The following is a 13,631-nucleotide window of genomic DNA, read 5'->3' on the forward strand; positions in this document are numbered from 1 at the left end:
GTACGATGGGGGAAAGCCACTGAGAAATCGTATTCAATACAGGAATGTTCGATCGTGGCGGAGCGGAAAGCGTTGCTATTTTGAAGGCATATATGTAAACGTATTCACGTCTAAAATACAGCCACTACTTCATTTTTCATGTTTTTCATATTAAGATTTCTCCTTGAGAACCTACACTGAGGGCTCTGATAAAAATTACGAAATAGTGAATGATTGAAATAAAATTACATTGGACGGATTCAACAGAAATAAATGAAATTTCAATTTTGGGCTAAGCAACCTTCCTTATAATAAAATTTACAATTCACAAACAAAACAGACTATTTGATATACTCAAGAAACAAAATATTCCAATGAAATGATTTATATTGTGTTTTCTTTTTAGTTAACAAATTCGAATTTATGAAACACAATTAAAATAAATAAAACATTCAAGATAATAGTTAATTAAAGTTAGCTGTAATATCTAAAGAAGTCACAACCATATATTATTACTTTTATTACATTTACAGCCCAATTTTAACATTTAGATTTATTACAATTATTATTTTGTAAATATAACCAGGGCCGGCGGCAGGAGATTGGGCACTGCACTGTTTTAGTGAATAATGTTTCTAAATATTGTGATGATATTGACTTTCAGCAGTGAGATAACTATTAAAATGTTGGTCCTAACATTAAAACTAAATCTAGAACATCCTCTTAGTATTCTATAAATATATAGTATCTCAAATTAGCTTAGTAGAAGAAGTAAAATATTCATTAGTGAAATATTTTTATACTGAATAGTGGTTAGCAGAGCCTGCAAGTGAAAAAATGTTAATTTTATTGATATGCGTCTATGTGCCAACTGTTCTGTCGCCGCCCCTGACTTTTATAGTCCTCAAAATCATACATTTGGGCTCTAAATACATTTAGATTAAAATTGGCTATAGGATTCGATAATGCTAAATTTTGTTTCCTATATTTTTTCTAATACAATTACAACTTGAGCCTAAATACTTATTTAAAAGGAAGACACATTGAGTATAAAAAGGCGATCTCACTAAAGCTTCAGAAAGTTTTAGCGTTTTACGATTGTTCATTGCTGCTTCTAACTTAACTTATTTATTTATTAGTGCACAAAAAAGAACAATCACAAAGAAAATTGTGAAAACATGAATGTTCAGAGCCGGTCTTATTGTTTTAAAAATCTATTCGGCCTGTCTATATAGTACTTAATGGTTCGTAAATAACTTGGTACGAATTAACTGTACTATAGATACTAAGTAAAACATTTTTGTACAAATTAAATTAAAGATCTATCCTATGTTGATCTTTTTAAGAGATTTGAAAAAATCCCTTTTATTACATTTAGAGCTAGAGATTAAAAATATTAATAATAATAAAAAAAAATATTTAAATCAGTAAGTTTATTTTAAAAATCGGTCCGAAACGCTGAAACTTTCATCAGCCTAGAGTTCTTATGAGATCGCAGAGTTTAAGCAAAGACATCTATATTATGGACATCGACAGACAGATATTATTATTTATGAGGAATTAAGATGAACACCGAAGAAAATATTAAATCTAAAATTTAGCGTCAATTTAAATTTTGAGCAGCTTTGCCGTTTACGTATTTGCGTAATATTTCAATTTTTTGAATGATTTTTAATTATCTAATTAAATTGTTTTCATAATTGGTTTTATGATAAGGTACAAAAGCAGAATAATGTCTTTTCGTAAAAACGCTAGATCAATCAAGTGTTAATTTATTGGTTAAATTATTGTGCAATACGTAATGAACAAATATGGACATACCAAAAATGAACAAATTTATTAGTTAATTCATTTATTGTTGTCAGACTTCTAAAGATATAAATATATATTTATTTCTGTGATCTTATGTTTGTTTATTCTAAGTAGTCTTTTTATGTTGTTTAATGCACATTTAGTACTGATTTCCATTTAAAAAGCGATCGTAATTTCATGCTGCCCAAAATTTTTCGACGTGAATCGCAATTATCCATCGAATTAGTCAAGGTTAGTATTTAAATGTCTACAGATATTGGTAAACACGACATCAACACACCAAAATCTAATCGGTCTGTTTATATAGTTAATAAATAGCACATCAAATATTTTAAAACTCGATTTTCTATTGAAGCGTTATTTCTCCCCATGATCATTATCATATTATCTCTCTATTAATGTTTAAAATGAAATTCTTTATTCTATAAATTATCTTTCCTTAATCTACTTATATTATCTACGTTTCTAAGTTTACCCCTAACTTTATTTACAAGTTGAACGCCTTTGGCTATACAAAACTTTACCGTCGAAATTACAATTTACCGCTTATCCGTTGGTGAAAAGAGGTCCAACCAATGCCGAATTTGAAATTATTTAAATTGAACAAAAAGTTGGAATTGTTCATTAGTTCAATACAAAGCTGGAAAGTGAAATTTTCTGTTAAATTGGTGAGTTTCAAACAAGTTAATAAGATTTAAGAATTAAATTTTATATATATAATTCTTATTCTGTTATACTTATTTTTTTGTGTACAAAATTACTATTTCGTGTAATAATGTTAACAAAATAAAATTAAATACACAGTTTAAGCATATTCTTGTCTAACTGCAATACTGTCAATTTGAATTAGTAATTAATCTATCATCCACATAACATCATTACCTATTTTACTGTGAACTATTACTGTCTAAGCGAGAATTTTATTAATCCATTTACAATTCTATAACACATGCAAATAATTATTTATATTAATTCGTTTTAAAACTCATTTATTGTACACATTTAAACTAATTTTAAAAATAAAATTTGATCTTTCGTCTACTTATCCTAGTAATCATTACACAACTATACATTTATGAACATTGAGATTTTTACAATAAATTAATTTCAAATTAATTTCATGTACAAGTTATACTAAATATATACAATGTATCTTTGGCCTTTCAAATGTGTTAAACTTTTAAGCTTTAGGCCTAAAATTCTGCCATTCTCAGAATAGGTATTATCTACAAGTAATTACTAATTATTTACACACCAATCTATGTACATTTAAAAATAATATCTTATCTATAAATGTTATTCATAAAAGTTACATACATTAAAAAAACCGAAAACATTTAGGAACCGAAATAAATATCATTATAACACCTATGGTTATTTGAGTTAGATTGTGAGAACACTAATAATTTCATAAATTGAAGTTTAAAAATTACTGTTTCGAAGGTTATGTCTACCATTTCAAAATAGAGAGATTCATTTAAAAATATTTACATCAACAATTACATTGTTCTTAAATCAGTCACTTACGGAATTAGTTACGTCGTAAAGTATTTTCGTTGAGACACTAGGCCTGTCATACGGCTGTCACTTCGTCACGCCGTGGCGATATTCAAAGAGATGCGAGATCTGACGCTCTTCTAGAAGGGATAGGCACTCTCAACTGCGCCGAAGCCCGTCGATCCAATCGTTCTAATGCATCCGAATCGTGAGACCCGCGGCGGCAGAAACTACAAAACGCACACGCCAATGTGTTTTTGAAAGCGTTGCGAAAGTCTCTATTGAAATACGCGTAAATGATCGGATTTAACGCGGAATTAAAATAACCAGTCCAAAACATGATCACACTCACTACGTCGGGGTATTCACAAGTGTCGCACAAAGACGTCGACAAGTAGAACAGAAAAAATGGAAGCCAGCAGAGGATAAATGCACCCATTATGATCCCCAACGTTCTCGCCGCTTTGTGTTCGCGTTTCATTTTCAAAATATTTTTATCTTTGGTAGGAGTATTGGCATTGATATGTAGTCCATTTTTATCGCCCACGTCTCTTGAGTGGCGATGCATAAGCATTGCATTGCCAGCTCTCGCGTGGAGCGCCTTTTCTTGGCGATTCGCCTCTTTGAAAATGGCGAAGTAGGTAAATATCATAATAGTGCATGGTATCCAAAACGATATAGAACTGGATATTACAGCGTATGGCTTATTAACTATGAATTCGCACTCATTTAATTTTCGCGTTTGTATATGGTGACTCGTTGTGTACCAGCCCATGAAAATTGGGGCATATGATATTGTTATGGGACTGAGCCATGTTGCTGCTAACATTACAAACGCCATCTGAAATAGAAAAGAGAATTAAAATTTATAAGCCATTCCATGTTTAAGATTATGTTATTATAATTTGTAAAGTTACAGTACGAGTGAGTCTCTCACAAGATAAACTAGGCCCCGTAGCGAAAACATTCGATTATGTACGTTCCTTAAAAGCTTTTTGCTGTTAAAACTCATTAAATTATAATAACATTTATCTTGTAGGAGTTTATGCGCCTTTGTAACGCTTAAATTTTGTAAAAGTTAACCTCTCTAAAGTAACCCTTTTAGCAAAACTCTAGTATAATATTTATTTATAAGGAGACGATTACTCAAATAAACATTTTAACGTCTTCAAAAACGCAACTTTGCTATCTATGTTATAATTAATAAATATTAAAGTATTCCTAAAATGTTAAAAGTTGAAAATGTGAGATTTATAGATACCTAGGTCCGACTAAGAAATTTCTTTAAAACTAATATAAATCACTTTAAATATCAAGACGTTCTTGTAAAGGCTGAATTTATTTTTAAAGGCGTTGAATTTTAACTTTAAATATCTAATATTTTACGAGTTATTATCATACCTAATTATCCAAATTATTAGCTCTGTAGAAAGGCCAACTTAATAATCAAAGAAAAATAAATTCATAAGCGAGAAAAACTTACTTTTTTTGTCATTTTGATTGGATATTTCAAAGGTTTGACAATTGCATAATATCTGTCAACGGATATACAACATAGATGCAGGATTGAGGTGGATGTGAAATATACGTCAGAAGAGTTCCAGAGATCGCAGATGATGGAGCCGAAAATCCATTCGTTGTAGAATTGCACGCTGAAGTTAAAGGGCATGACGACCATGGCGACGAGAATATCCGCAAAAGCTAAGGATACCACGAAGTAGTTTGTTATGACACGAAGTTTTCTGAAACAGATAAGATCCTGTTAGACTTTATCACGGGCATTTAACTAAAAACCAAGCTCTCAATTCAATTCAATTCATTCAATTCAATTCATTTATTTGCTGAGAACACATACAATCTAATGTATTCTCTTCTACTTGCTGATTTTTGTCTAATTATTATTGACTAGCACATGACTTGAGCAATACCTGTAAGCTTCTTTCCCAGTATGTTTATAATTAATAAAGACATATTGAGCAAGATCAGCATCTACACTATGATTAGCCTTTTAAGCACTACCCTTAAATAATTAGTCTCTCAGTTCAACACCATTGTTTTACATTTCAATCGAAATTAGGAAAATATTTAGTTAACATAATTTTTCAATGAACTTTATTATCAATGTTGACATTTAATATACAGATACAGGTAATTACAAAAGAAATATTATTTACCCCAAAAATATTAATTTTAGAACACATGTTCTTTGAACATTTTAGTTTTTGGTAAATGCATTCTTTTTTTCGAAAAATAGCTATAATCACTTCTTAAAAACTTTAACTGTGTCTACGTTTATCAGCTTGCGCAATTTTCGGGAAAATATCTAAAATTCAAATCGGTTTAGAAGTGTTTCGGTTTGTTTGTTACATAGAAATATACATATATTTCATCATTAGAATCTTAATATATAAATGCGAAAGGTCATTCAATACGAAATCTCGAAAACCACTAGATGTACAGAGAAGAAATTTGGCAGGGAGATAGTTTACAGTTAGTAGACGTCCACTAAGAACGAATTTAACAAGAGGGGTTTATTAAGGAGTTCTAAGCTAAGTTCGCTAGTATTAATATAAATATACATGATCAATGTTTACCTGTGCCTCATGACACTGACTATCACCAACATGTTCCCCAGCACAGCCATAATCACGATCAGTAGCAGAATTGCTGTCCGCAGCTTGAACATCCATGTCTGCGTCCATTCTTGGCCTTCCACCTCCGTCGCATTGCTCGTCAGGTTCCGAGTCACATTTACTTGATCCATAAGGGGCAGTCTGAATTTTAGATAACCATTTTAATTTTTCACAAATTTAAAAATGCGTGCTATTTTGTTAACGTGCTAGTTAATTCGGAAATTTTCTTTTCCAGCTCGTCCGTAGAAGTATTTGCTTTATATGTCACCGTTTGATTGTAAAATACCTAATTGTAAAAATTTAACGGTTTCACTTCACGTTTAATTGTAATACTTATTTTCAGTTTATAATATGACGGTAGATTATAATATCACGAGTGAAATTATAATTAACGTATTTTACAATTTAACGGTAACATGTATAAGTAGCTTTTAGATTTAAATGGCAGGAAGCCGCTGGATGGTGGCGGCTCGAGACCGTGGTGGACCCTATGTCCAGCGGTGTATGTCCATCGGTTGTTAATGATGATGATGATGATGATGATGATGATGATGATGATACTGATGATGATGATGATGATGATGATGCTTGTAAGCAATTTAAAGTATGACAATTTTAACTAGCTTTATTCCATGCAAAATAATACTTATTGAGCATACTCGTTGAATACTTACGGCCTTATTTATGAACATGGATTAAGATTTCTTTATTTTAGATTTCAAGATTAGCTCCATTTTACTTTGACGAGAATTAAAGATTCTTAATCTATGTTTATGAATATGGGGGCTAGAGTTTTGTAAGATATTATCCAATATGTTTAATACCTTTATCTTTCTTGCCTAAATCTCGTTACACTAGTTTCATTGTCACAAACTACCACAGTCCGTATTCTTGATACCTTTGCATAGATCATTCTCACACAAGTTAATATAACGATATCTGAGCAAGGCAGGTTTTCATTTTTTTCTTTTTAACAGTCTCTGAACCTACTTCCAAAGTTCTTCTTACATACATCTTTAGCTATAATAACTTCATATTTATTGAGTACGTCGTCTTCTGTTGTCTGTATAGCTTCTTTAACCTGTAACAAAAGAAAAGAAGATTTAGATTTGGTTTAGAAATATATTTCTCAAATACCCGCAGATTGAAATATTTTTATTATTTCTATTTGTATAGGGTTCCTCTGGGATGATCGATGTCTTCCAATATATTCTTGCTTCATATCAGAAACGATTCTATTCATTAAAATATTTTTTAAATTATTCAATTCACTTCAACATCGGTGCATCTATAAGATTTGTTAACAATAATATTTAATTGGAATATTAATTAAAATCGAGATTGGTTGGTTGAATTAAACGGACACAAAGTTTATTAAAAGGTCAGATTTGTGAGTAATTTAGACAATATAAAATTTACCCGAGCTTGGAACCCAAGGCCTTAGTAGTGATAATTTTCTATTGCATTTGTTTTTTTTTGTTTGAAGCTTTTTTAAATGTTAATAAATGTCATCATCATCATCATTATCAACCCATACTAGGCTCACTGCTGAGCTCGAGTCTCCTCTCAGAATGAGAAGGGTTAGGCCAATAGTCCACCACGCTGGCCCAATGCGGATTGGCAGACTTCACATACGCAGAGAATTAAGAAAATTCTCTGGTATGCAGGTTTCCTCACGATGTTTTCCTTCACCGTTTGAGACACGTGATATTTAATTTCTTAAAATGCACACAACTGAAAAGTTGGAGGTGCACGCCCCGGACCGGATTCGAACCCACATCCTCCGGAATCGGAGCCAGAGGTCATATCCACTGGGCCATCACTGCTCTGTTAATAAATGTATGAGCCTTTAAAAAAACATTTTGCAGCCAAAGACAAGAGGGTTAGCAAAAAAAAAACTGTTTCATTATTATAACAAACAATTTATGAGGCTAAATAAATTTTAAAAAGGTCCCTTTCTCTGTACATCCGGAATAATAACTTTATAAAATAAATGGCAGCGTTGTGTTTGTTTAGGTCCGGTAATGGGTCTAAACAACTCAAAAATATTAAAATACAAAGTTATAATATTAAATATCTTGTACACAAATATCAGCCGTATATATAGTTGTGATAGCCCAGTGGATATGACCTCTGCCTCCGATTCCGGAGGGCATAGGTTCGAATCCGGTCTGGGTCATGCACCTCCAACTTTTCAGTGCGCATTTTAAGAAATGAAATTAAATATCACGTGTCTCAAACGGTGAATCTGCAGACCAAAGAATTTTCTTAATTCTCTGCGTGTGTGAAGTCTGCCAATGCGCATTGGGCTAGCGTGGTAGAATATTGGCCTGAGCCCTCTCATTCTGAGAGGAGACTCGAGCTCAGCAGTGAGCCGAATATGGGTTGATAATGATGATGATGACACAAGTATGTCTGGTTAGTCCGTAGTTTATTTGTTTACTCTTTATTTCTACACCACAATTAGATACAGGGCGATGAAACGAGCTATGTTAAGAGTATCTCTGCGTGATTGAATCAGAAATGAGGAAATCCGCAGAAGAACCAGTCACCGACATAGCTCAAAGTGTCGCGAAGCTGAAGTGGCAATGGGCGAGCACATAGTTCCAAGAGCCGATGGACGTTGGGGTTCCAAGGCACTGGAATTTTGACCTCGAACTAGAAAGCGCAGTATTGGTCGTCCCTCCGCCAGGTGGACTGACGACTTCAATCGAGTCACAGGTATTCGCTGGATGCAGGCGGCTCAGGATCGTGATGTTTGGAAGTCCCTACAAAAGGCCTTATGTCCTGCAGTGATAATGAAACAGATTTTAACAAAAAAAAATGTACTTTGTAGTGTTATATATGCATCTTTATGCATAAATATATATGCGAAAAATAATTTCTCTATGGCCTATTTATTTTTTGGTTAGTAAGTTTAGACTAATTATTATCACCATAACCTTATAATATTGATACTTGACGTTTCGAAAGTGCTTATAAACTAATCTGAATCGGATAAGACTTCGTCAAACTGAGAACCTTCTCCATCTTTTCTTCGGTAAATATAAAGGATGGCAAGATTGAGTCCTCGTTATCAACTTATATTCGTCTCACTCCTGAGCTCGAGTCTCCTCTAAGAATGAGAAGGGTTAGGCCAATAGTCCACCACGCTGGCCCAATGCGGATTGGCAGACTTCACACAGGCAGAGAATTAAGAAAATTCTCTGGTATGCAGGTTTCCTTACGATGTTTTCCTTCACCGTTTGAGACACGTGATATTTAATTTCTTAAAATGCACACAACTGAAAAGTTGGAGGAGCATGCCCCGGACCGGATTTGAACCCACACTCTCCGGAATCGGAGGCAGAGGTCATATCCACTGGGACAGAGACAATCGAACATATTTCAAAAACACGGGCTATAAATTACCATCAAATCTCTAATGACACTAACGTCATAACGCCGCGCCTAACTATATTTTGTGACATCAAAATTGACACCTATTTGGTCAATAACTGTCAAACCAGAACACGAATTGAGCTAATTACTGTCATACTAGTTGAATGTGAATGCCACTTACATAAATGATGGCCAAAACGATACTGATTTTTAAATTGAACAGCAACTAATCAATTAATATATACTAATCTTTTAAAAGTGATGTGATAGCCTAGTGGATATGATCTCGCCTTCGATCAGGCGTAGGTTCGAATATGGTCCGAGGCATGCACCTCTAACGTTCATTTTAAGAAATTAAATATCACGTGTCTCAAACGGTGAAGGAAGAACATCGTGAGGAAACCTGAGAATTTTCTTAATTTTCTTCGTGTGTGAAGTCTGCCAATTCGCATTTGACCAGCGTGGTGGACCTAACCTAACCCCTCTCATTCTGGAAAGAGACTCGTGCTAAACAGTGAGCCGAATATGGGTTGTTAATGATGATGATGAATATTATAAAGAGGTAAAGTTTGTGGTATTGTAGGTAATCTCTGGTTCTACTAAACCGATTTTGAAAATTCTTTTACCACTATAGAGAGACCCATGTTTTTTGTGAGTGTCATAGGCTGTATCGTATCTCCGTATTCTCATGAGAACGGGAACTATGTGAGCGAAACCGCGGGGCGTTGGCTAGTTGTTATTATAGAAGGAATATGACAAGTGGACGTCAGCAACTCACTGTTTGCGTGAAATTTATTTTTTGAATGATTTTTACAAGTACAAGCAATTTTTTACCAATTTTCCCATAATAATGCAGGTAAAAACGCAGGACACACACAGCTAGCTGTATATAATTTTGTGTTAATAATAAAACAAAACTTGATGAAATATTTTATTATAGCTCAGTTATAAAACAACGGAAAGCCTTTTCAATGAAATCTCGAATACGAAATTCTTTTGTTCTGTAGAATAAATTTTCAGTAAAATTATTATACCAACCGTTGGTGTAAACTCTACGAATTTTGCCTTACATAATTAATTTACATATATTTTTTTAATAAAACCATAAGTAAGCACAATGTAAGAATTGATTTTACAAACTTAAAACGTATTTCTCTTTCATTTAAATTAGCAGGAATTAATATGAATACGAAAAAATATTTATAGGAAATTATTAATACTGAACTATATTAAAATTTGATTATATTTTATTTTAAAATAAAATTATGATAATGGTAAAAGGTAGGTAGTATTTTAGAATGGTAAATGGTAGGTAGTATGTTTGCTGGATACTGGGCTCAGTATCGTGATGTTTGAAATAGGAAATTATTAAAACTGATAGAGGTATATTAAAATTTGATTATATTTTATTTTATTTTAAAATAAAATTACGATAATGGTAAAAGGTAGGTAGTATGTTAAAATGGTAAATGGTAGGTAGTATTTTCGCTGGATGCTGGGCTCAGTATCGTGATGTTTGGTCCCTACAAAAGGCCTATGTCCTGCAGTGGACGTCCATCGTCTGATATGATGATGATGTTCAAAGAATTTAAGGCTTAAAAATAACACATATATTATTTGAGTGATTTTTTTTTTATCATTAGGTATCATTTTTATTTCTAACGGCCAGCTACTTTTACCATTGTGACACGTGGCGCAGTGGGTCATAGGTATCCCTGCTTTCTGCATCCACGGCACAGTGATGCATTACCTAAAGCCGATTAAATCATAAACTTTTAGGATTTAAAGACAGTACTTTCCCGTGGTTTTTTCAGAAAAGACTTCTTCTTTCCTGGGCCTTTTAGAAACGGTCAGAAACGGCTTTAATACCATTGAAAGCGGGTTTGGCACCGCCTTCAAAGTGATCAGAAGGCAGCACATACGATGTTATTTTTCGCTATTTAGTTTATTTTTGTGATTCTAAAGTCGGTTCAATTTTTTTGTTAAAAAGATTTTATTTATTTATGTATTCTGTGCCCGTGTCACTGGCCATAAAATAAAACAAACGGCACTTGAAATATAAATTGGACAAACAATACTCATTCAAAACGATCGGGAGACCTCTTCACAGGAAGACCCCATTTAAACTCGCCGCTTCGTTCCGCACGGATATAAAGTACTGGAAATAATTTAGTATGTATTTACTGACCCGACGGACTTCGTCCTGCTACAAACATTATTTATTTATCAAAGACTAGCTGACGCTTTTCATCCGCGTGGTTCCCGTTCCCGTAGGAATACGGGGATAATATATAGCCTGCCTTCCTCGATAAATGGGCTATCTAACACTGAAAGAATTTTTCAAATCGGACCAGTAAAACTTGAGATTAGCGCGTTCAATCAAACAAACAAACTTTATAATGTATCAAAGATCAAAGATATACCTTTGTAAATAAAATTGAGAGCTGTGATAGCCCAGTGGATATGACCTCTGCCTCCGACTCCGGAAGGTGTGGATTCGAATCCGAGAATTCTCTGGTATGCAAATCTCCTCACGATGTTTTGCCTTCACCGTTTGAGACACATGATATTGAATTTCTTAAAATGCACTCAACTGAAAAGTTGGAGGTGCTTGTCCTGAACTGGATTCCTACACCTTCTGGAATAAGAGGTCATATCCACTGGGCTATCACGGTACTCTGTCGGTAATGTTGTGTTATAATAAAGAGATCCTAGATTGAGGAGACGACAGGGTCGAAGGACTGAGATCGTAGTCAAGAGACACATGATACCTTGGCTTTGGATATTAATTTTTATATAACAGAGATTTTTTCTACGTGTATTTTTTCACAAAGATTTTATAAAAATAAAGACATTGGTATATATGCCATAACGCGGCGCTTCTAGAATATATAGCTCTGATATATTTGCCGGACGCTACTTAATGGATTGTTTCCTATTAAATTTGTAGTAATAATAAAGTATTTTATTGAAATAATTGAAATTCATGAAATTTAATGCTAGTTTCGCCGGGCTTTTAACAACATTTCATGTAGCTTTCCTGGAATCAACTTTATTTACGTAATTAATATTTTACTCTTATATAACATTAATTCACCACAACACAAATATTCATCATTCATCATTATCAACCCATATTTGGCTCACTGCTGAGCTCGAGTCTCAGAATGAGAGGTGTTAGGCCTATACTAATATGAGGTATTGGGCCACGCTGGCCCAATGCGGATTGGCAGACTTCACTCACGCAGAGAATGAAGAAAATTCTCTGGTATGCAGGCTTCTTCAAGATGTTTTTCCTTCTTCCTTTTGAAACACGTGATATTTAATTTCTTAAAATGCACACAACTGAAAAGTTGGAGGAGCATGCTCCGGGCCGGATTCAAACCCACACCCACCGGAATCGAAAGCAGAGGCTATATCCACTGGGCTATCGTGACTCAAATATTACTTACGTGAATTTATCTCAGAACGGCCAAGATGGATTATATTTCATGACCTTAATTGTTGTTTAATTATTGGACTAAAATTAATTGTAATAAAATTTAAAAAAGTACAATTTTTATAATGATTATTGTAATGTATACGAAGCCGGTTTTAACCGACTTCAGAAAAAGAAGGAAGTTCTCAAAATTTTTAAACAATATTTTTATCTAGTCTTGAAAACTGCTTGAGGTAGAAAGATAAAATTTAGCAAAGATGTAGCTTATAATTAGTAAGTATCCGTTAAGAACGGATTTTGCGAGAGGGCCGGATTAAGGAGGTCAAAGAATATACGAAATCTATTAGTAGAATATGTAACAAAACTGCGTTTTGGTACATAGACAATTGAAGATCGCATCCTTAAAAACCTCACCACAGTTCAAGCTCTACATTTTTTTTTACACATCTGTTATTACTATCAATCCATTCTTTGTCAAAGAATGATACGAGAATATGGCAAATATTTGCAGTCATAATTTCCCATCGACTGTCTGATCAATTTCAAAGAACAACTCGTAAAACGTTCAGACAATAAGAGCAAATTCCACCTACATAAGTAAAACGGATCGTTGGGAGCAAGTTAACAAAGTTGCATTCTTCACATCCCCGCGACGTGTTAGGTTTATGTATGTTTTATGTCTGGGCCACAAAACTTTCGGTTTACTTGAAACTTCGACTTACTACAGTACACACACAGCTAGCAAGCACACAATTAAAAGTTAAGTCACATCGACAACTAATACGTTAGTTTTTACTCTTAGTAAAATTTGCGCTAACACTTCAAGTATAACTATAAAATTGTAATCTATATATAACATTATAAAATATTTAGGCTTATATTTTTCGTGT

At 33.4% G+C, this 13,631-nt stretch overlaps 1 protein-coding gene across 1 annotated transcript in view; it reads right to left on the minus strand.

Moving 5' to 3' along the window:
• Positions 1 to 1,371: 1,371 nt before the first annotated feature.
• Positions 1,372 to 13,631, minus strand: part of LOC112051316 (octopamine receptor beta-2R-like) — a 187,327-nt gene continuing 175,067 nt past the window's right edge. Inside the window, exons 3-6 of the mRNA XM_052888987.1 lie at positions 6,746 to 7,002; positions 5,883 to 6,062; positions 4,772 to 5,030; positions 1,372 to 4,129 (exon numbers count right to left, since the gene is read on the minus strand). Of these exons, the coding sequence (XP_052744947.1) occupies positions 3,401 to 4,129; positions 4,772 to 5,030; positions 5,883 to 6,052 (1,158 nt within the window). The 5' untranslated portion in view covers positions 6,053 to 6,062; positions 6,746 to 7,002 and the 3' untranslated portion in view covers positions 1,372 to 3,400. The remainder of the gene's footprint in view (positions 4,130 to 4,771; positions 5,031 to 5,882; positions 6,063 to 6,745; positions 7,003 to 13,631) is intronic.

The sequence above is a fragment of the Bicyclus anynana genome, chromosome 24, assembly GCF_947172395.1.
Source record: "Bicyclus anynana chromosome 24, ilBicAnyn1.1, whole genome shotgun sequence".
Lineage (NCBI taxonomy): Eukaryota > Metazoa > Arthropoda > Insecta > Lepidoptera > Nymphalidae > Bicyclus > Bicyclus anynana.